This window comes from Atractosteus spatula, chromosome 27 (genome assembly GCF_055471065.1).
Source record: "Atractosteus spatula isolate fAtrSpa1 chromosome 27, fAtrSpa1.hap1, whole genome shotgun sequence".
Taxonomy (NCBI): domain Eukaryota; kingdom Metazoa; phylum Chordata; class Actinopteri; order Semionotiformes; family Lepisosteidae; genus Atractosteus; species Atractosteus spatula.
Genome location: NC_142732.1, coordinates 6327110 through 6351587, shown reverse-complemented (window position 1 = coordinate 6351587; position 24478 = coordinate 6327110). Strand labels below are relative to the sequence as shown.

Sequence of the window (24478 nt, the reverse complement as noted above, 5' to 3'; positions counted from 1 at the left end):
ACAGACCTCTCTTTCCACATTGATATTATATATATAAAATTGTGTGTTTTCCCTATGGAGAAAGTTTAAGTTATATATCGCCTGTAAATTTTGGGCTGCATTTAGATTTAATTGTCCATTATGTTTAAAAGAAAAAAAAAGAATTAAAAAAAGATCAGAAGATTCTTAATAAATCTTATTACATTTACGATGGCGTTTCTTTGTTTCTTGTAAAGTCTGAAATGAGTGTTTGGATTTTAAAGTGCTGTAACTACATACCATAACTAAACCTCAATGTTCAGCAGAATAAGACTAGATTTTTTTTTAACTGAATTTTAAAATAATTGTTCCTTACACTTATATAGGGCACTTATACAGGTAATGGGGATCCCCTCCACCACCACCAGTGTGCAGCCCCAGCTCGATGATGCGACAGCAGCCATAGTGCGCCAGAACACTCCCCACACACCAGCTCTGAGTAAGGAGGGATGAAGCCAATTCAGACGTGGGTATTATTAGGAGGTCATGAATGTTAAATGGGAAATTTGGCCAGGAGGGCGGGGTAATAACCCTACTCTTTTCGAGAAACACCCTGGCATTTTTAATGACCATTCCCCCCGGTTCCTCTAACACCTCTTAGTTTTTCCCAGGAGGTCTCCCATCCAGGTACGGACCAGGCTCCCACCTGCTGAGCTTCTATGGGCTGCCAGCTGTGAGTTGCAGGGTGATATGGCTGTTGGCAGGTTTATTTACTAAAAAAAAGTGAATTACCAGTTTCTGAACAGGACATAGTTTACCTGTCACTGTTAAATCTCGAGAAAAAAATATGTCCAAACTACTGGAATGTAATATAAATATGCTTGTATTTTATAAAACTGTTCTTTGCTTAATTAAGGGAAATGATGCTGCTTTTATCTGAGGAAAAAAAAAAACTAAAAATAATTTCCAGTTTACGTCGCCTGTTTACAACCATGGATGTTTTATTGCATTGATGAGCTATATTCTTACATATAAGGCACTTGTATATAACACAAAAGTACACTGCTTGGGTAATAAAGATCTCACCTGTAAAATTGTTTCTTCTGCAAACCTTGCTACAGGTCCTGGGTATCCATAGGGCGACACTAACCTCAACCAGCTCAGTACAAATGCAACTACTGGCTTAATAGGAATGTGTTTTGTTTGATCTAAAAATTACAGGGTTTTCACTTAATGAATAAAAGTCAATTTTATCTGCTACTCAACTTACAGAAGTCCAGTATCTAAACCACTGTCATTGTCTCAGGGCAGGGAGCATTTAAACAAATCTCATTAAAGGTAAAATGAGTGGAACGAATTGCAAAAAAAACATGACGCACTGAGATACTTTTCTTTTTCGTATTAAAACTCTTCTTACGTCAAACACCACCACAACAGCTGTGACACATTTAAATATCTCTTACAATTCCTAGCAAGACACCATTTTATACAGAAAGGCATTAGAAACAAATGGGTATTGGACTCAATAGCCTTTGTTGCAGTTTTAATGCCCTTCAGTATATTTGCCAATCTGTATTATAGTTTGATAAATTGCAGGTTGACTAGTTGGTAAAATTGAAAAACAAACATACAATTGCATCCCCCTAGTGGTCGTTGTTGGGCATTACTAGGCTTTTTACAGCCCAACAATAAATCATTTTGGCTCAGCTGTACCCCTTGAATACGGTACATATTATATCCATTATCCCAAGTGACAAGATTTCAAAGTAAATAGCTTTCACAAATTTCAAAATTAGACGTACTCTCCTTTTTTTTATTATTGTATACAATATTCCGTCACGTAGAAACGTTTGCTCTCTAAATTTATGAATTAGTACATGAACATGTTTAATGCATTCATGAAGACATGGAAAAGGAATTACTTGTAAAAAAATGTAAATGTGAATGAGACGCGATACAACCCCCCATCCCCACTCCTACAGCACTATAACGTTGGCACAAAAGATGCAGCGTTCCCTTTGGACAGACTAGTGTCGTAACACTAACAGTACAGTTTTAAACTACAGTATTTAAATAAAAGCCTTTAAGAAAATGTTACTAGGACCTCCCAAACTTAGGGACCTAAGTCCTTGAAAATAAATCCTCAAACAGCACTGCTGAGTCACTTTTGAAATTCCTTTGTGACAGCACAAGCACATCGAGCCAAGTCTAGAAGTTTTTTCCCCACCCTCCCTTCTCTTTATCATCACCCTTCCTGAAAATAAAATGTACATCTCACATACCCATTTAAAATCCAACATTCTTTCATGAATACATCTTACTTTGTCTCGATATGTATCAAGCTAAAGCCAAAAAGGATGCACAATCATTTTATTGTCCTCCCTGTTAAATAAAACTATAAAACAACTGTGCTCAAAGATCTGCTTCTTTCCTTCTCCACTGGGACAGATCTCCTAGTACTTCTGCAGGAAGCAGCAGTAAAGTTATTGTACACCTGCTTGCTCACAGTTGTGCATTCTCACTGAATGGCCTTTGCTTCTTTTTGAAGGAATCTTGCAGAATTGCAATGCATTTTTCTCAATTCTCTTTTTGCTACAGGGCTTTTCTTAAACCATGGCACTTTATGCAGCCCTTTAAGAAAATACCTGCTACTTTAAAAAAGATACATAAACAACAGCTCAGAATTGCTTGTATCAGCAGCACCACGTCATTTTTAATGATAATACAGTATGAGTTTCCCCTAAAGAAATTAGTGCTACTTTATCAATCGCATTTTTAGTTTGACAAATGTAGCAATGAAGCTTTGTGCTTTCAAGATGTACCTCAAGAATGGCAGTCTGTTTTTTTAGTTGGTGTATTCCAATTAGATATTTACCAAAGCATATAAAGACCAGCAATACAGCACATCACCTTCTAACCTCAATAGCCATGCGCATTTTTCTTATACAGTTTTGATGTACAGGTGGAAGCCTTCCCTTCCAAAAAAGATGTCAGTCTCTATCCGAATGGAATGTAAAAGGTAGGATTTTGTACAATCGGGGGTGTGTCTCAGAAACAGCTACCAGGGTGCCTTCTCATGACTGTAGAAATCAAAGAAAACTAGAAACAGCCTTTTTCTTGGTCCACTTCCCCTCTTAGTTCTTTGGTTGTGAAAGCACTCACTTTAGAATTTATGACAGTAAACCCTCAGTTTAATGGACTTACACTATATGGGGAAAGAGGTGTCCATTACTGCCAAATGTCGGTTAAATCACAGATGAGGTTTTTTTGAGCCCCAAAACACCATCATAGAAGATCTATATACTGTATATATGCTTTCTATCTTTTCATTTTTTAAAAAAACCAAAAAAGTGATTGATTCAATTGTTCATGTGCCTTTGTACCATAAATACACAAGCTCTGAATTTCATGTAATGAATATACTGTATAAAATTCATTAAAGCATACGAAACACCCATCGAAAGCAACCAACCTACCCCTAAAGGGCACCACTGATGTTCCTGAATTTGAAACCTATATAGTATTTATTTTTACCTTATTTTATTTTTGATGCAAAGATCAGTATTTCTGATTTTTTCAGAGAAAACTACCCTTTGGCAGATTTTGTCTGTTAAAACCAAAGTACGTTAAAGCCAAGCCCATTAAACCAAAGGTTTACTGTATTATATTAATCTACTGCTATTACCCAAAGCAACATACAGTACATTTGTACCCAGTTGTATAGCTTGGTGTTTACAGAGTTAATCTCAATATTACTACCTTAGTCAAAAGCCCAGTAGTCCAACCTTCCAGTTCTGAGTCCAGATTCCTAACCAGTACTTCACACTGCACCAAGGAACTTGACCATTTACATTTCAGATAGCAAGTGGTAGCTTTTTTGAGTGGTTTGGTTTTAAGATAAAAAAACAGACTCCCCCCCACAAAAACTTTGACAATATTTCCAGATTCTGATTTCCCTCATCAGCTTCAGGGAAGCAGTGTCATCTTCAACAGTTTAGGAAACCCATTCCTGAGTTACTGAACTGAACGCACCATAACTCCACCTCTTCCAGCCACCCCTCTGAATCAGAGCACGTGGATGCTTCTTCATTGCTGCTTTGAGCCACCCTGTACAGTTTATGGAAACACAATCCTCAACCATATGTGAAGGGGATTGACATAGGTCCTGAGACCGTTTAGATGCACTGTTCCCAAAATTAAAAGCTCCATTTGTGAAGGATCTGGGCATCTGAGAGAAGCCATATCCAGCAGTTTTAAAAATAATACAAAGCAAAAGAGTAAATAAAACTAAATAAAACAAGTTTTCACAAAAAAAGACAAGGTCTTCACAATTTAGTAACAAAAACAAATTATTCCTCTGTATATATATATAAAAATTGTAAATAAAGTTCTGTTCCCATGTATAAACTAAAGGATGGAAGAGCGCTGATATAGCTGTGACCTGAGGGACTGAACCCTTTTCTTTAAAGTAACAAGGCTTCTGGCTCCATAACCTGACGGAAAATTAATACAAACTTCCATGTACAGTAGAAGTATCCAGCATTGGTTGTGAAATGCAAATATCGGCAAATAAAAATCATACATTTCCTGGAAAGTCTACACCTACCTTGCTCTCTGCTCTCATCCAGTTACAAGTAACAAAATTCAAGGTCACTGGCCCAATCCCTTTCCAGTGAGGAAATGTTCTGAAACAGGATGAAAACCTCTGTAAAGGAAATCACAATTTTCCCACCTGAAGCAAAAGCCGATGGGAGGGACAATGCCACAATACCAGGAAAAAAGGAACACTGCATCTTTACAAGAGCCAGGACAACGCTAGCACGCTCTTCTGTCTTTTGAACTAGGTGAAACAGATATGCCGGTTCCCAGCCACCTCCGACGCCATCGTCATCGACTCTCTGCAGTCCAGCGGACTTTACTGTGTAGCACAGGTCGGGCAACGCAGACAAGTACAGCAGTGAAACGGTTATTATTTGGCTCTTTTTTTTGGGAAAAGATGGGCAAGGTGGGAGAGTTTTAGGACAGGACACAGGGATAATCTTGGGAGTCTTCTGATCACAGGAGGCACTGGGGGGTTAAGATCCCTCCTTCTGTCCGTGCATCTGTTCCTGGATCTTCTGCAGCATCTCCTGCATCCGTCGCAGCTAAAAAGACAGAAGGGGACAGTCAGCACAAAGCACAACAAGAACAAGCTTAATAAAGCAAATTGATCCCAGAGATGTAATAAACTCATAGGACACACTGGCTTCAAGGACTGCAGGTCCACACACTTGCTGTGAATGACAAGGGTAGAAGATTCTTCCAGTTGTTTTTATGGAACAATCAACTCCAAACCCTTTCACTGCTACAACGTCTCACGCCTGCAAGTAAACCACACCTTCAAATTCTTTAAAAAAAACTTTTCACTTGGTTTTAAAGTTGTAAAAAGCAGTCTGCTATAGCCCGACCTAGTGGCACTGTGTTATCTGGAGATGTATGTTTTGGAAATGTTGGAAGGGACAGGAAACTCCACTCAAAGAGCTTTGCAGGCAACGGGGACTCCCCTCCACCACATGTGAGACGACAGTCAAAGTGGACCAGTCTGCTCCCCACACACAGCTATCAGTGGGGAGGAGAGCAAAGTGATGTAGCCAGGGGGAAATTTGACCAGGACACTGGGGTAACATCACTTCTCTTTCCAAGACACACCCTGGGATTTTTAATGTTCAGAGAGATAGGACCTTGGTTTCATGTCTCATCCAAAGGACGGCACCATTTTTTCAGTATAGTGTCCCCGTCACTATACTGGGGCATTAGGACCCACACAGACCGCAGGGTGAGTGCCCTCTACATGCCCCACTAACACCTCTTCCAGCAGCCCTTAGTTTTCCCAAGAGTCTGTCCTCCAAGTACTGACCAGGCTCACACCTGTTGAGTTTCAGGAGGCTGCCAGCTGTAAGTTGCAAGGTGATATGGTTGTTGGCAGGTTAAACTTGAGTCTGCTGTCAAGTCACACCTCTCCCCCCTTTTCTAGAATGTGTGAGTTTAAAAACAAGATCAGGAATGTATTATAAAATTCTCCAACACCAAAAACCACTCAACAAATAAAACACAATGTGGAAGGAAATCAACAAAAAAAAAACCCAGAGATGCTTTGAGCAAAACCCAATGAGAGAACTCACTTTCACAGCTTCCTGTCAGAGTGCTCCCTTAGGAAAGCCCCTTACAGTGCCCCGCTAGCCTGTCATTTTAGTCCCTTCATTGTCATGCAGTGGCATCACTGCATAACCACAAGGATGGACTCAATTCAAACACAAAATTTCATTACAGACCTGAAAGATGAAGACTGTGGAAAACCCTAAAGGCTGGGCTGACGTTTTGGAACTTCAAATAAAGTAAATACCTGCTTTAGGGCAGCTAATACTGCCTCTAAATCCTAGTGTAGATAAACCCGGTATGCCTGCATTGTGGCCCATTCTTTTATGACCGAAAACTATCATTATACTTAGTCTGCTGCACCGGATTTACCATTAATAATTCTAATAATGTTACACTCATGTAACTTACAATTATTCTTGCAATAAGCAACAGGGACAGCTGATAATATTGAAGTGTATGACGCGATACACTGTACACTGGTTTAAGAGAGTGCAGGGTGCAGTTAAGACAGCCCTCTAGGGAGGCTATGTGCAAGTTCAGGTCAGAGGGAGTTCGATCTGGGCAACAACAGGCTACAGCCACAGGGAAGGGCCAGCAGTCAGCAGCTGGTTATGATCATCTGGACAAACAGAGGAGGACTGGGGAGCCCTCTGATCACCCATGGAGCACACTGCTCCCCGAAACAAGAAGGGAGTGAGAGTAGGGGATTCGGAAAACTGCAGCTAGTTAAACTAAATTTGTTGATGATTTTTTTTTAATTTGGGGAAGTGGCAAAAAAAAACAAAACAAAATCATGGTTTGGGCAGACTCTTGGCAAAAGAAATGTAATGCTGATAAGTGCAAAGTGATCTACGCAGGAAGCTGGCTCATAAGACTCTGGGTCTTCACATGTGTAACAGAACATATGTGGGATTCAGAGCTGCAGTTAGCTGCATGAAAGGGGTCTGGGCGTTTGTATAAAGAATGATTAATATGTAAAGCCGAGATCCTGACTCTCTGTGGTCATTAAAAATCCCAATTAGTTTCTCGAAAAGAGTAGGGGTGTAACCCCGGCATCCTGGCCAAATTCCCCATTGGCCCTTACCAATCATGGCCTCCTGATTAATCCCCATCTCTGAATTGGCTTCACCGCTCTGTTCTGAGAGCTGGTGTGTGGGGAGTGTTCTGGCGCACTATGGCTGCCGTCGCATCATCCAAGTGGGGCTGCACATTGGTGGTGGTGCAGGGGAGTCCCCATTACCTGTAAAGCGCTTTGAGTGGAGTGTCCAGAAAAGCGCTATATAAGTGTAAGCAATTATTATTATAGTTATAATACAGAAGAATGTACACACAAGCTGTGAGTGTTCGGAACATGTTCCACAGACAGATCTTTGAGGCCAAAACTTTTGCTCCATCAAGAAACAGTTTAGTAGGTAACTGAATCAAAAATGTTGTCCAATTACAAAAGAAAATGGACCAAATGTCCTCGATCTATGTTCTGATATTCTTAAAACCTGCTTGGAATGCTTAGAATGTAATTTGTTTACTAGTCTGACGATACAGTGATTTGATTTCCACCATGTGAATATAATGGGCATGCAGATATTCATGTGTCTAACTGCTAATATCAAAATATAGTGGAATGGTTGAGAGTGCTTTTATTCAATACAGAGTGTCGTAATACTGTATCTGATCAACAGTGTATTGACATCTGAGTGGTACCCCAATGCAGAAAGTTGACTCTGTAGAATTAATTTAGGTTACAAAGGAACAAGTAAACACTCGAAGAAGGCTCCACAGCTGAAACGTTGTGTTTCCTTACTTGAACTACTTAATTTAGTTTATACCTATTTATAGCACAGTGGAGACTATTTCAACTATAACATGGCAGGTTCTTCACAAGAACAGATGTGTATACTTCTCTTACCTGCGTCACAGTGTTTTCTATAGAAACAGACCTCAGTCACACTGTATAATATTCTAGGAGTCGTACTGAAATCCTTAAGGAGCATTTCCTCAAGAAACATAAGGCTGGCCACCCATCCCACATTTTAAGAAGGCTCTCAGAACAGTGCTTTATTCATCATACGTGTGCATAAAAATGACTTTCAGGCAAAATCTGAATTTCAGCCATCCATGGTTGGAAATCTTAAATTGAATGAATAGCGTTACTTCTGGGTGAAAAACAGCTATTCATAACCTACTTGGCGATCCAGAAGGGATTATTATTATTTTGGAGACGTGGATGGTAAGTTTTGAAAAGAGTGCTTATGTAAACCCTGGTAAGTGAGATTACAGTGCTGGTGTAGTAACGTGTCCACCCCAACAAAGGTAATGATGACTGTGTTGCAGACATCAGATGACAATTTGCAGTTCAAATAATTTTAATGAAAAGCGCTGAATCCACAGTAACAATAAAAAAAAATAGATTTGATTTGTTCTTTGTTAGAGCTTTAAAAGCACACAGTTCCACGGTTTTGCCCAGCTCACTTTGCACTGCACACGATAAACGTATTACCACCATCTGGATTTCAGAAACCGAGCAGATGCCTCCGTTTTCAGCCCCTGTCACGGCTGCGCTGCCTCACCTGTGACAATGCATTTAAAGTGCAAAACTGCGGGCGTGCAGGTTTCTCGCAAACTCGAACAGAACCATTTCCTTGGAAAACAAAGTGGTCAGGCTCAACAAGTCCTTTGCAGGAAAGTGTTGCAAGGAAAAACAAAAGACATCAGGTATGCAAATCTCTGCAGATTTTTTGCTAGATCTATGATAGATTTTTAAGCTGAAATGACAAAACTGGAAAATAAAAAATAAAATTATATATAAAGCTAAGCAGCGTGGATCCCAGTACATAAAAACTGGGACCCTTTCTTAAATCACTCCCATGTGCTTGGTGATTGATGTTGCTATTCGCCCTCCCTCCAGGTGGGGTCGCTCTTGCGCTACTCTGATGGGCAGCCCTCAGGGAACTGAGGCTGTGTGCCTGTCGTGAACGGCAGCTGCTGGGTTAGAGAGTGACTCAGGAATCCTCTGTGACCCGTACCTCCTCATCTTTTTCCCGGATAAGCTTCTCCGTCTCACTGTCTGTCACCCCAGGCACCACAGGAATAGGGAAGTCGGTGCCACTCTCTCTTGTCAGCTTGCTAAATAGGAGAAAATTACAGAACAGGGTTACATTTGTAGGGGAAAGAATGTCTTGGTACTCGAAGACCCATTACAGAGCACAGGGCAGCAAGGCCCTTCAACATCTAGTTTTATAATCACAGGAACCTGGCTACCCAAAATGATGGAAAGGAATGCATATTAGTTTATTCACCACGTGCCAGAGAGATAGGAAAAAAAGAAGAAGGACACCTTGTCCTGCTATATATAAAAAAGAGCATTCAGGTTTACAACTTGAGCTAGAGGAATCAAGAATCTCTGAATTTATGTGGGTTAGACTGATTAAAAATATTGCAAACGTATAGTGTTAGAAATGTGCTATAGGCCACCAAACACAGACAGTGATTATAGTTCAACACTGTATAATAAAATTAAGAATTTCCATGCAAAAGAAATGGTTTTTATGGCAGACTTTAACATTCACAACGGACTGGTAAAGACCTAATAAAATATCAGCAGAAGAAAACGGCATGGTGGATGAGGTTAACGATCGATTTCTTACCAGTTTATCAAAGCATCTACAAGGGGAAATGCTTTTATAGATCTGGTCTTTTCAATCAATAAAGACATACTGATGAAAAGAGAGGCAACAGAAGTATTAGGGAACTTTGCTTATAATACGGTGTGGTTTGAAGTACATATCTGAAACTCTCCAGAGTCAAGGGTTTAAAACTTTGAAGGAACGAGACAGTTTAAGAGAGGGACGTCAGACAGCAAACGTATAGCTAGAATTTAAATAGGTTATTCTCGAAGCACAGAACAAATGGAGGGCGGGGAACTAAGATCGAAGAAAATTCTTTAGGGGTCCTAGTGGTCGTCTTTACATTAACATATCTGGCAAAAATGAGCCTCTTACTTGCGGTTCCTCTCCTTCACCACCATGCGCGTCATGCTCTGGATACACTGCGCGCGGTAGTTCTCGTAGTGGGTCTCCCGCGTCACGTCCTTCAGGTCCTGCATGTGGGTGCGCACCAGCATGTTCCTCAGCTTCACGAAATCGCAGTGCGCCGTGTTCTCCACTGCAACAAGAGCGCTGCACCCGTCAGCCCCGGCTACACCCCCACCCTCCGGCTCCCACGAAACCCGGAAAGGCCAGGCGAGGCTCCGAGACGCAGTCACCCAATTTTGAGAGTCCGCCCGCGGCTACGGCTCCTGAGCTGTGTGGGGAGAAGGAGGACGGCCGGGCATGCTTTGCCCAATTGCCCACCCTGTCAGAAAGTCCTTTCACCTACTGCTCAGGCTCCACAGTGCCTCATACCAGCACAGGTACCAGCGGAGGGAACAGAGTGTGTCTCACAGACGTCTGCCAACACAGGCAAAGCGTTGTGACACATGGGCTTCACTGGAGTGGCCCTAAAATATTTTAGGTGTCCTTAGAAATCTGGAAGGATGGACCAATGGGACGGATGCTGTGTTTTGAAAACATAAAAATACTATGAAGGCTCATGTGTTTCTGCACTGAGAGACAACTGCATATTTATTTGAGTGGAGGTGAAAGGGGAAAATTGCCACAGAATCTCAGCTCTATGGCTCTAAGAATCCACCCATTTTCATTTTCTGCTTTATCCAGTACAGGGTCGCAGAGAAGCCGAAGCCTATCCCGGGGCACACGGTAGGGTACACCCTGGATGGGATGCCAGTCCATCGCAGGGCAGAGACACAGACATACACACACTCACACCAGGGCCAATTTTCCCAGAAGCCAACTAACCTCTCAGCATGTCTCTGGACTGTGGGAGGAAACCAGAGCACCTGGAGGACACCCACATGAACAGAGGGAGAACATACCGACTCCACACAGATGGCACCCATGGCCGGGAATTGAACCCAAGGCCCTAGCACTGCCAACTACTGCGCCACTGTGTCCCCGCTCGGCATGTCCTGCGTTATACTACTACAGAGGACTGCAAAGTACCTTCCACGATGCCCCAGGGGTACAGACGTCCTCGAACCCGCTTCCCCTTGGCCTCCACCACGGTGTTGCTGCCAATCACAGCGAACGGAATACTGTCCTGAGAGACGAAGAGCAGCAGTGTGATAACTGTGTCCTGAAATGCAGCAATGCAGTCTGAGATGCTGCACTGCAGCTCTCTCATCGGCTGTTCAGAAGGCAGCCCCTCGCTTCAGACTGACTCTCGCCACACTCCCCCTTCCCAGAATACAGCGCAGGGTGAACCGAGGACACTCCTGTCTGCAGAGCAATGCAGTATTAAAGAGAGAGGCCAGATTTTTGGTGTATGAGGCATTTTTTAAATGCGGGAAAATCAAGATTTGCACTTCCGAGCTACAGGGTTCTTGAATTTAAACAAAAACACTGGAGAAATTTCCAAAATAGAGGAAAACGTGAAAGCACTGGCCCGGCAAGCACCTTGAGCTCTTGGTCCTGCTGTTTGAATTCTTCATCCTCATCGGAGTCGCAGTCAGGGAACTGGTAGATTTTGATGCCATACTGCTCGATCTCCTCTCGAATCTGCAGGGCAGTGCGAAGCAGCTTTACTTAAATATCCTCACTGGTACCAGACCTGGCACACCACTGCCCATGAATTCTAATGCAAATATGGGCTGTGTATATTAAGAAAACGCCTGTGTAAACCAGAAAAAAAACTTTTCTTTGAAAGAGTATACCATTACATTTTGTGAAAACAAAACAAAAAAATAGTTTAATTTAAAAAAAAAACAAGTCACCAAAAAGATGCATGCATCACCGTGGTGAATTATTATTAGTGATCTTATTTAACGAGAGTGCTCTGTTTGAGTTATCTAGAGTGATGATTTCAGTACGCACCACTGGGTCTGGTTTATTAATAACAATGTGTTTTTAAATGCCCTACCTGGGTAATTAAGAAATCAATTATTTCACTGACTGAAAATATCAGTGCCTGTTTTTTTGTGGGTGTTTATGTACAGTCAGTCAAGGAATGCAAGATCTCTACAGGAAAACCATCTAGAGGTGGTGTTGGTGTAAAGCACTATATAAATGCAAGGAATTAAATAGGTCTTGATTAATTACCGAATGAATTTCCCAAGTTTGTGATAATAAAGGTCTTCTAATCTAATTAATCACATTTGTTGTTTCAGCGGTTTGCACTGCAGGATATCCGGCCTGGCCTCACTTGGATCTTACCTTCATCTTCTTCTTCCTCACTTCAGCAGGGGTGAGAGTGTCGGCCTTAGCCAGTACGGGCACAATGTTCACCTTCTCATGAAGAGCCCTCATGAACTCCACGTCCAGGGGCCTGAGGCTGAGAGAGACAGCAGCACACAGTCACCCTGGTCACCGTGGTGACAGGGAATTCAGCCTCCCAGCTCTCCCTCACAAGAGGGGGCAGAGACGCTACAGAGTCCAGACCTTGACCTTGACCTTTGACTTCACCGCAGCTTTGAACAGAAGGATTCCTGAAGTTTCCATTCACAATAATGCCCCTGCAAGGGGTCTTAACTGTCTGGCTTCTTAATCAAGTTAAAATCTTTTTGACGTGCAACCTGATGCCCCCCTTGAAAAAGGAAGATAACAAAGACGTTATTCAATCGAGTATCATGGAGAGCTGTGATATCCTCTCCAGTATACTATTCCTGTCAGTTTCTCCAATAGATGGCACTATTGTACATCATAAGTATTTTCGCATGGAATTCTGCACTGCTGAACCTGCAATGCCCAAAGTTATGCTTTATTTACCCTTGTAACACAGTACATACACTTTCATTGAAAATGCATGAGTCAGCTGTCTTCCTCCTAGGTGCAAGGGAATGTTTGGTAATGTAACAGTTACACTGTGTCAAGACTAACTAGTTGCCGAGCTACATCACATTGGACACTGGTGTGTACATTCACACAGCTGCTTTGATATTGTATATTGCACTGTGCGGTTTTGTTATGTATTTGAACAAAATAATTATGGGACCCTATGGCTGACCAGTCTAAGAAGGCGCTGCAGTTACAGTTGATGTGCCCTAGAGGCCACCCAAGGGCCTCTAATTGTTGTAAAGAGACACATACTTTAATTGTTAATTGATTAGATTATTACAAATGGTGTTGGTGCATTCTCACATGGGTTTAATTAGGGTTACGTTGGGTATATGAAGGGCATGCATGGTGTCAGTGGAGTGGAGAGCTATCCATTAAATGCCAAAGCAGGAATGTAGAAGTGCAAATTGTTATCATGTAAGGTCTAAGGAGGCATGTATGGCACAACGATTAGGACGTGGACAAGCCGAGCTCTTGAGATATTACGGAGTGATACAAATACCCTGCGTCTGCTATGAATTCAGATCAGGTGACAAGTGAAAGCGCAGCCTGGCCCGACTCCAGGCCCTGCTGCTCACCCGTGGCCGAAGGGGGAGATGAAGTAGAGGCAGCAGTGGACACGGTTGTCCTGAATGTTCTTGCGGTTCAGCCCGCTTTCGTCCCTGAAGTACTGTTCGAACTGCTGGTCGATATAGTCCGCTACCGACTTCCAGCTGGGGGGGAAATGAAAAGAAATGTCCTGATCATAAGACGGTCAATAACCTATTGGGACTGACACAACATTGTTGACACTGCCAGTTTAAAAGACAGCAGTTTAATACTGAGGGCTGCTGCTGTATTAACTGGTAACATTTTGGGAAAAACTAAGGTTGCTGCTGGAAGAGGTGTTAGTGGGGCCAGCAGGGGGCGCTCACCCTGTAGTCTGTGTGGGTCCTAATGCCCCAGTATAGTGCTGGGGACAACATACTGTAAAACGGTACTGTCCTTCGGATGAGATATAAAACCGAGGTCCTGATTCTCTGCGGTCATTAAAATTCCCAGAGTGTGTCTCGAAAAGAGTAGGGGTGTTACCCCGACATCCTAGCCACATTTCCCATTGGCCTTAACAAATCATGGCCTCCTAATAATCTCCATCTCTAAACTGGCTTCATCTCTCTATTCTCCTCCCCACTGAGAGCTGGTGTGTGGTGAGCAGACTGGTGCACTTTGGCTGCTGTCACATCGTCCAGGTGGGGCTGCACACTGGTGGTGATGGAGGGGATCCCTATTACCTGTAAAGAGCTTTGAGAGGAGTGTCCAACAAAGTGCTATATAAGTGTAAGAAATTATTATCATCGTTCCACCCTGGAAGAATCCAAAGGGCACGTTTCTGTCCCCCTATATTTGCTCCACCTGATCCCACAGCCAAACTCAAATGATCCCCCTCCTCACCACTCGGTGTTGTTGACGGCATCCCCAAAGCCCGGAGTGTCCACTATCGTGAGTTTCAGTTTGACCCCTTTCTCCTCAATGTCCACTGTGTGTTTGGTAATCTCCACAGTCTGGGTGATTCGCTCTGGACAGAAAGACACAAGCAAGGACAAATAGGACAACGGGACTTAATGGGGTGCACAATAGAGCAGGGAGCGTAACATGGTAGTCAAAAGAACAAACCAGCTCGCTTGTTACATAGCCGGTCAAGCTTCACAATACCAGTCCAATAAAAGGTAATATTGCTGCTTAGTTCATGCACTTGAATAGGTCAGGTACATTTTAATGCAATAGCGTCTGGTCCAGTTTTCGAATTGGGCTTCTGGATTTTGATTGCAGACTCCCGGATTAAGGTGCACCAGCCTCAGCAAAGCCTGCAGGATAACGGAGAGACTACTTTCTCAAAAGAGGCAACATCTCCTGACCCGACACCACTTCCCCCCTTCACAAGACAAGGAGCAATAAAGACAGAAAACCTTCTCACCTTCTGCATTGAGCAATTTCCTTTCCTTATAGAGGTCTGTCAGGAAGAGGCTGTTCACTAATGTGGATTTCCCCAGGCCGGATTCCCCTGAAACCAGACAGTAGGAAAACAAGCTTTAAAATATTTTACAGCATAAATCTGCAGCAGTGCTGGTCAGTAACTGGTCCTGGGTATGAAAACTGGAAGAGGATGAGCCTTGCTGGAAAGCTTGTGGGTCGTTTTGGATTCCAATAAGCTGGTTAGGAGCAAGGATGAAAATGGCTCACACTCTGGGGTGCACAATGGCTTCTGCATACCTGCCACCATGAGTGTGAAGTCGAATCCTTTCTTCACCGATTTTCGGTGCACCTGGTTTGGCAATGTCGCAAATCCCACATATTCCTTATCCTGGTCCTAAAAGCAGAGAAAAAGAAAAAAACAACAACACGTGACAAAGAGCCTTTTACAGACATCATTTTCCTTTTTTTTTATTCAGCTGTGAAGTTAAACAGGAGTAAAACCCTTCTAAAGACAAACTCTTTCCCTTGAAAAAAAAAAATAAAACACACTGTACAGAAAAGAAACCGTCTTACTTACAAGGGATGGGAAACAATTAAAAATCTTAACGGGAAGGTGATCTTCACAATTATACACATCACAAATCTGAAAACAATGAAATATAGTAAGTACTTATAAGTATATATATAAGTACTTTACTCCATTCAAAGATATTTTGCATTAACTTGAATATTCGTCAGTACTTCAACAATTTATGAAGATCCATATGGCTACGGAGAATAATTTCAGCACTGAGCACCGCATTTTAAAGTTGTTAATTGTAACATACAAACACACAAACTTCGAGACATTGCTTTAATGAAAGATGGATATTTTGCAGAGCCAAGAAGTTGGCTTCTCTTCTTTAATCTTCCTTGATTAAAAAGCAAGGCGAATACCTTGGACGGAATCGGTCCTTTCCTCAGACACACACATCTTGAAACTTAAATAGCACAAGCTTCCTGCCCTGGAATGCAATGTGCTGAACATTACAGTCTAAAGTAAATTAAATTCTGGTCAGGGACCTTCCTAAAGATCTTAACATATGGATTCCCTTTAATACCCTTTGAAAAAGACAGGGGGCCTTAACCACAAAGCAGTGCTATAAATACATCCCATCATGAAAGTTAAACATTAGGACTCCTCCTTTTTTTTTTTACAAATTTGAAATCAGAATAAATGTACTACATTATCTCTGGATCTTAGCTTGATGCTGTGCCATGGATTTCACTGGAGGGCTGAAAAACTGGAGTGAGGGTCCATTTCTTTTGGGGAATGGTGCGTAACTGGGGGTTGAGTGGGTACAGTTAAGTGCATTTAAATCCTCCCGCCATCAGATGGCGCTGTAACTAACTCGTCACAAAACTCCTGAAACCCGCTCCTCGTTTTCACGCAAATTTATCTCCGTTAGACTGCAGCAGTTCCTGTGCAAACAAAGATACGTTAAATAGAAAAAGATCTTGACTTCCAGCCTCTGGGAAAAGAGGGGTTTTCACAGCTTTACAATGATTTGCCTATCCTAGCCTTTGCACACTAGCTACTACCCTACATTACCTCGTCTGAGTCATAGGGGTCAAATCTACCCCAGGGGCTCTTTGGCCGCGAGGGGCTGAGTGGTGTGGGCAGGATACAGTCCTGTGCCGCCAGCTGAAACCTGTGCCTCTGCTCTGTGTCTATAGCTGCCTCAGAAAACGCCCTGCCTGCCACTTGGGGGCGCAAGAAGAGGGGAGTCCCCGGGCTGGGAGGGCTGGCGGTGCCCTCTGCCTCCCTGTCCCCCGGCTGCCCGACGTCGCTGGGGAGCTCTTTCAGGATGTGCTCAATCTCCGAGTCCTCCGAGTCCTCCTTCATGAAGCAGGAGAGCTAGCGGGAGGGCGGGGCAGAGTGGGCGGAGCATCGGAGGGGGGAGGAGCCGGGGAGAGGACAGGCAGATTGCAGGTTAAGAAGGAAAAGGAATAAAACAAAAATGAAGGGAGAAAAAGAAATACACAGAGGTTTTTTTTAGTAAGAAAAGGCACCTTAGACAGCCATCAGTGGTGCATGTTTGTTTCAGAGACAAGGAAAAAAACAAGCAAACAAGGTGCGCCTAGAGTAAAGCAAAACTGTTCTTATCCCCCGATAAACACTAATCCCTCCACTTCAATATTCAGTTCTGTTTAATTCTCCTGACAGAATAGTCAAGCCTGTAATGTCAAAGAGCAAAAGTGCCATCTTTCAGTGCATTATTACCAGAAAGGAACATGGATCCACTTTTAATGGTACAGAAGATCAGCACTGCTGAGAGGCAACTGAGAAAGCAGTTGGTCTTTCAGTTCCAACGTCCAAGCTAAGCCTAGTTCCTGAAGTACAGTGCAGTATGTATGTATCCCAGTATGTACAAAAACTTTTAAACTGTATGCTTGCGAAAGCCTCTCACAAGGAACAAAACAAAGGTACTATATTTATCCATTATGCAAGGATCACAACAACCAGGACATTATTCAGGAAGCCCAAGTCTCAAGGCTCAGAACACACACACACTGAGATGCTTAGACACACTAAAGCTGCCTGAACTGAGATCTTCTGGATTTCGGAGGAAATCAGGGCTCTCCATGAAAATGCTCAAGTATGGAGAACAAGCCAATACCCCACAGCAGGCATATAACATTCTAATCAAATTAGACTGGTACTACAGTAGGCTACCGGTGTGAAACAAAATGTCTGTATGATTTAAAAGACACATTTTATTCATTACAAGTCTGTGGGCAACAACCAGAGAAGATTCCTGAAACAGAAGAGCCTACTGAACTCCTGGGAAAAGGATATTATAATGGGTCTCACTAAAAAGATGCCATCTAAGTGAAGGAATTAGTAATAATTTATTTCTGTGCAGCACATTTTGTAAGGCTGCCCAGTGCATTAAATAAGAGATGACAATTCAATTTGGTTCAGCCAGATATGCAAACCCTGAATGGTTCAAACTATAAACCACCAGAGTTACTACATGTATTGAAAGCATGATTGCAAATATACATCACTTAAGTACAGTAGGTACTATTACAGTATCTATTACCATTACATTACTAGTAACAGTAATATTACAGTGTATTGCTGTTACAGTAGCTGTAAGGAAAACAGTCACTGCTGCGGTGGTTATCACAAAGGTTTTAGTTACTATAGCATGGAAGTCAAAGCAAGTCAAACACTGAGACATGACGTTATTGTCAGGAAACAAGTCTTCAATAAATGATGTACAGAGTGGAATTAGTTTCTTCTTGCTAGATGCCACTCATAACTGATAAAAAAATATTGTATCAGGAAAAAAAATACTTACATGGCACAGTAAAGGAGAGGTCCTAGACAGCTGGATATTTCACTCTAAAACAATTGATTAAATACCTTCAATTATCAATTAAAAACTCGCTGCAAAGGTCTATGAAAGTTTTGGGAAAAGATTTACCAAGTAAGGTTACTGTGTCACCAGACAGACACACCATGCTCTTCAAACTGGCTTTAGCAGTGTCATATCTATCTAGCCAAAAGAAAATGGGCTGCTGGTCACCCTCTAATACAGTGTATAAGAGAATAAAAGGTAAAAGGTCCTACTTGACAAATGCATTTTTTCCTCAAGAACTCCAAAGCAACCAAATATTGAAAAGCACAGACAATGCAATGAATCTGGATAATTTCCATTGAGTAACTCTCTTCGTCCAGAGCACACCCCCAAAGTGTAGTAATCATAATTACCAATTTAAGACACTATGAGCAGTGAGTATATGAAGATGAGCTTAATAGCAAAAATGTGGTCTATTATTTTTGATACCAAGCTCCTTTGGCACATTTCAACAGCCTGGGGATTCAGTCCTGGAGAACAGTGCAAAGCAGGGGCTGATGAGGGAAACAGCTCCCACGCAGCACCAGTCCCCCACGAGAGGCAGGGATGGACTGCTGAGCAATGCAAGGGGAAGAGGGCAGGACTCACAGGCAGCCGTATCACACTGCTTGCAGGCAGTGTGCTCCTGCAGCCTACCTCATTTTCAAGCTACAGGGCACAACGCCAGCCCACTGCCCTCCGCCCACAGCATTCCCGATCCTACTGGGTGGCTCACAGGACTCACTCATGAGGAAAGAGGACGAGGGCCTCTAGTGTGTAGGTGTGCACTGTAAAGGTACAATACGGATGTGCTCAAACTGAGCTTCACACAATCCCAGCAACATAAAAATTGTAGTCACCGACAAGTGGTTTTGCAGTTGATACATCAGTCATTCCCTAGTCTTGGATTAATGTAATAGTAATTCCTTACATTTATATAGCACTTTTATGGACAGCCATAGTGCGCCAGTCTGCTCACCACACAACAGCTCTCAGTAAGGAGGAGCACAGAGTATTAACCCAGTTCAGAGATGGGGATTATTAGGAGGCCATGATTGGTAAAGGCCAGGGGGAAGTTTGGCCAGGACACCAGGATTACACCCGTAGTCTTTTTGACAATCCCTGGGATTTCAAATGACCACAGAGGGTCAGTCCCTCAGTTTCATGTCTCATCCAAAGGATTGTGCCTTTTTTACAGTATAGTCTCCCCATCACTATAGTGGGGCATTAGGACCCACAGAGACTTCGGGTTGAGCGTCCCCTACTGGTCCCACTAATACCTCTTCCAGCAGCAACCTTAGTTTTCCCAGGAGGTCTCCCATCCAGGTACTGGCCAGGCTCACTCCTGCTGAGCTCCAGTGGGCTGCCAGCTGTGAGTTGCAGGGTGATATAGCTGCTGGTAATTACAGTAGATCACTCATCCTGGACTGTGGCATGTTTAATGTTTGAGGTATGGTAGTGAAGAGGTCTGGCGGATCAAGATGCGTTGGTACCCCTACAATCTCATCTCGCAACACTGGGTAGTGATCTCCACAGCACAGCACAGGCCCTGCTGTGGCAGAGGGGCAGAGGTGTGCCCGGGGGCATCCCGATACCTGCTTCTTCCTGCCGCTCCTCCTCCTCCTCCTCTCCCACCAACCCACGCCATCGCTGCCGAGATCGGCGCACCCCGGGGGGTACTCCTGGTCATCGGATGGCGGGTCGGCCTTGTGGTCGCCGTCCTCCGAAGCCAGCGGGGCAATAGTGTGTTCTGCCATCTCGTGCCAGGACAGGGAACGCGTGTTGAGGAGGGCAGGGGAGGGCAGGAAGCGAGCCGTGCCAGTCAGCAGGATGGGGAAGTGGGTGGGATGAGGTGGCACAGAGGAAAAGTTCAATTGCAATAATTTTTTTAATTGTGGTGGAAAATCAAGGGTCAAAAGGTAGGAAAAGACATGAGAAAATGATTAAAAACCTACAATGAGAAGTGAAATGTAAACCTCTTGGTACAGTTATGGATATTCATTTTGCAGAATTCAGATAAATGAAATTGGTGCATGGTTCTGACTCAGGTCACAGATCTGCTTTAATTTATATGATCTGGTTCTGAATGTTTTGCATATAAAAAGAACAAAAGTCTTTACAAAATTTAGAGAAAGCTGCAGAAAGTAACTCTGACAAGGTGTTTTCAATCAAAGCTACATTTACAATTGGATAGAAAGAGGCTTGAGTTGAATGAAAACGGAGAAAAGAGAGCTGAATGCTTTAGCATGGTAATGGGCATTTCTGAGCTATCGAAGGCATTCTTCTGCTGCATATAGAAAAATGTATAGTAAAAATGTAGTAATAATTCACAGTTATTGCTCACACAAATCCATTAGTCACCTAAAGCAGGATAGGTTTTTTCTTGGACCAGGTTTAATGGATATCAGCCTGTGTCAATCTGAGCTCTGCATCACCACTGTACCCCACTATGTTTTGCTCAATCAGGGTGTTATGGGTCTAAGGCTACAATGTCTAGTATGTTCCAAAAACAAAAGTGCTAACAGCAGAAATGGAACAATTTCTAGCTAAGCTAATACTGCATACATTTCGTTAACGCTTTGCTAGTGCTGCTCTTGTTATTGACAGATACTGTTTAAATTCTAATATCCTGCTATTAAACGTCCTAAAAATGTCTGGCTCCGGCCAGCTGTGACATTATCAGATGAAAGGCTTTACTAGCCCATGAGGAATGAATCAAACCTGAAGAGAAGGCTGTTGCCAAAGGCACACATGGATTCATCTGGGGTTACAAAACTCCAGCCCACTTGCCCATTGAAAAAATAGAAACCAACACCTTCAGCTAACCCAACAGAAACGCAGCCTGTGAAAATCAGCCACTTGGAAAAAATGGCCGCTGTTTCAGCACTTGAAAGAAAGTGTTGGCTTCACAAATTATTTTTTCCCCTACCAGAGCTTATTTCAGGATTTCTGCCACACTCTCCTCCAATCTCCCGCGGTACGTCGCAAGCCCTGTCTTGGAAGGAGGCAAGACGGCAGGTGTGCAGTGAAACGCCACCTTTTCAAATTCATCTAACTGTGACTGCAGCCTCAGCACCATTGTCCGCTTGTGCTGACGTGCTCAGAGACCCACAGGACTTTTGCTGTGGTGCCTACACCTCAAAAGAAATGCTAGTGACATTGAGAGAGTCATTTCTAATTAAAAAAACAAAAGAATGCTAAAGCCCACACTAATCAAATTGGACTTCACTAAGCTCTTACCTGTCTTTGGTTTAGCTCATAGCTTAATGAATAGGCATCACCTGCACTGTATACTCTCTCAAGTTGCAAATGGACCAAGCCTGTCCCTAAAGAAAATCTTCTCGTGATGAGCATACCGAAAAAGAGGGGCTCACTCATTCCATTTTTTGCAAGATTACAGGGCTCTAAAAGCTCTCTCCTGGGGGAAAAGCACATTCCAACAGACAGCTAAAAGGATCAATTCCCTGTGCACAGTCAACCACAGCCTCAGGGGATTCCGACTTCAATAACATGAGCTGTCAATATCCTCTCTCATTCCCCTTGCATTCTGAACATGGGGCAACAAGAGTTGAGCCACAGCACCCACAGTTAATGCCAAGGGTTTCTCACTTTCAGAGTACGGGCTGTGACAACCAGTGTGTTTAAACTGTACCTTACAAGGAATTTCAGTGTTAATAACTGCTGGCATTTTCTAAATTTAGATTAAGAAAACATGTATCGAATTACTACAGTGTATATACAGTATTTATCATTTTCCTTTCAACACAAGAGCTCATTGTGGATTCTGACTAAAACACTGAAGGTGGCACTGCAGTCTTTGAGCTACAGGGAATGTCTGCTAAGAACTGAAACCCTTGGTGGGGAAATGCTCCGGTTGCTACTATAGAAAAATGTTACCAGTTTGGATGGAAATTCTGTTTCCATCCAATTCTGTTTCTGATGTTCTTCTCTGAAAGTGGTCCTTGGACTTCCAGAGTATACCTGCAGACCAGACTTGACTAGGAGAAAAACCTTATTTCTCTGAATCAATTCTGAAAAATACAAGCCTAGCAATAAAATGGTTTATATGATCAATGGGTCAAAAAAGCTTGACTAAAAGAAATGTATTTGTTAGATTAAATGGTTTACCAGATTTTCCCATCTACAGTATATCTCTTACCAGGAAATTAAATCTGATTTTGTACAGGGTGCAGGACTAAGCTCCATATTAATTAATAAACATTTTATTCTTTTACCTATTTTCTCTTCAGAAACCCAGCATAAATTTCTCCATCTCATTAAATCTCAACAAGAGCGGCAGGGAGTCTGAACTTCAGTTGCTTTCTAATCACCTGGCGTGGTATTAATTTTTCTCCTGAATATCAGAGAACTTTGAATTGTGCTTCCCTTTTCACAAATAAATTCACGGACTCAAGCCTCCCGCTTGTACCACACGTGTCCATCTATATTTCTTTGTAAAAGAAAGTGACAAATTAGCTTATAGTTTTTTGGAGGCCAAAAAAAATAGATCCAACAAATTATTCAGAGGAAAATATACCTTCCTGTGTCATTTGAAAATTGTAAATCTATTTCTTGGAGACTAAACACAAGTCTTACGGGATGGTTCCACTTGCTTTATTTGTCCTTGTACAGCTTCCTTGTTGTGGGGCTCAGGTGACAGGAAGAAAAATACACACCTACATGCAGCAGCCCACAGAGAACTGTGTGGGATTTGTTCAACCCTGATGTCGCTGAGAACTCTAGTCCAGATGGTTTACTCTCACTACTGACAAGCCCCTGCGCTCTTTCATTTCCGAACTGCTCCCAGCTTTGCAGTGGAATCCACAGGCAGGTACACCACCTTAGTGCTGTCAGCTGTCCCCCCTAAGGATTTTAAAGGCTTGTAACATGCGGACCTACAGTAGGTGTTGACTGGTGAACAGTGTTGCATAGGAGCCACTTGGCCCAACACATGTCTTGGGAACAGGGATTTGTTACCTAGTGAGCTCAAAAGCGGGGCTGTCTTTGGCACTACAGTGATGTCTGTCTTGTTCCTGTTTTTCCTGTGTGAAAGGACCGCCAAAACACGGTAGCTACATGCTTTTCTTTCATGTTAAGCTTTACTCCGAGTTGAAACACTGGTAAAACTCTCACGCAGTGATTATTATGACAGGCCACAGTACTCCACAACACAAGCCTCAGCCTGCAGTGACTAAGCAAAGAAAAAAAAAGATATATTTCCCATGTTTGCAGGAGGATTATCTCCCCCCACCCCCACCCCACTCTTCTATGAAAAGTGGAGGCACAGTCATGATGTGGCAGAAGAACCCATCTCACACCCCTGTGGAAAAGCCTCACCTGCAGGATGGGCGTCCGAGATGATGCGAAGGACTGCGGTCTTCCTCCTCGCTTTGGCCCAGTTCTCCATCCCAACCCGAGAGAGACAAGCTGGCCTCTCGTGCAGACAAAGCCTTTATACCCCCGTGTGAGGGCACCATGTCCTTCACAGCCATTAAACACTGTCATTCCCCCAGGCCCTCGTTCATTACACACTTCAAAAGGGATCTCTGAACTCCACACCGGATACCCTCACCAACAAACCCACAGGCAGGGCTGTATTATGAGTGAGCCACCCTTTATGATCTGAGCATAACTCCTAAACTCCTCCAACTATAAAGACTGATAACCCACAGGATACTAACATGCCAAGCTGGTCCAAGGGAAAAAAACACACGGGAGAACTTAATTTATCCAAAGTGGCTTAAAAAAAGTTAAGTAAATATATTTTGTTTTTTATATACTTATTTGGCCATTTCCACAACTCAGTTTGCTGTAGCAATCTGTTTGAGCAGGTCACTCACAGGAACAGCACCAGTCTCCAACACTCATTTATACCAGCTTTCTAGTCCGAAGTTCGGAAACCCATCACTACACTTCACCGGCAGTAATGGCGCTATTTCAAAAACAAAAGCTGGTTTCTGACCTCCAGGTTTATGTTCAAAGCAAGCTATTTACAAGCAAGTGTGAAGAGTAGCGTCATCACTGATAATTTAAATGACGTTTGAGAATAGTTGGATTTTGAATAGGAGTTACAGATACTGTAATATAGGTCATATAATCACCTACAGTAAACATACAAGGCTGACCATAAATCTTCCTCCCACCCACAGAGCAGGT

At 42.9% G+C, this 24478-nt stretch overlaps 1 protein-coding gene across 1 annotated transcript; it reads right to left on the bottom strand.

Moving 5' to 3' along the window:
• Positions 1-1754: 1754 nt before the first annotated feature.
• LOC148814270 (septin-5-like) lies at positions 1755-23827 on the bottom strand. The gene is made up of 12 exons (XM_088907051.1): positions 23660-23827; positions 16528-16833; positions 15234-15330; positions 14938-15024; positions 14415-14538; positions 13562-13696; positions 12363-12480; positions 11607-11708; positions 11154-11250; positions 10095-10257; positions 9120-9219; positions 1755-5102 (listed from the first exon to the last, which is right to left on the bottom strand). The coding sequence occupies exons 1-12, from the start codon at positions 23825-23827 to the stop codon at positions 5034-5036; spliced, it is 1566 nt and encodes a 521-aa protein (XP_088763177.1). The 3' UTR covers positions 1755-5033.
• Positions 23828-24478: the final 651 nt, after the last annotated feature.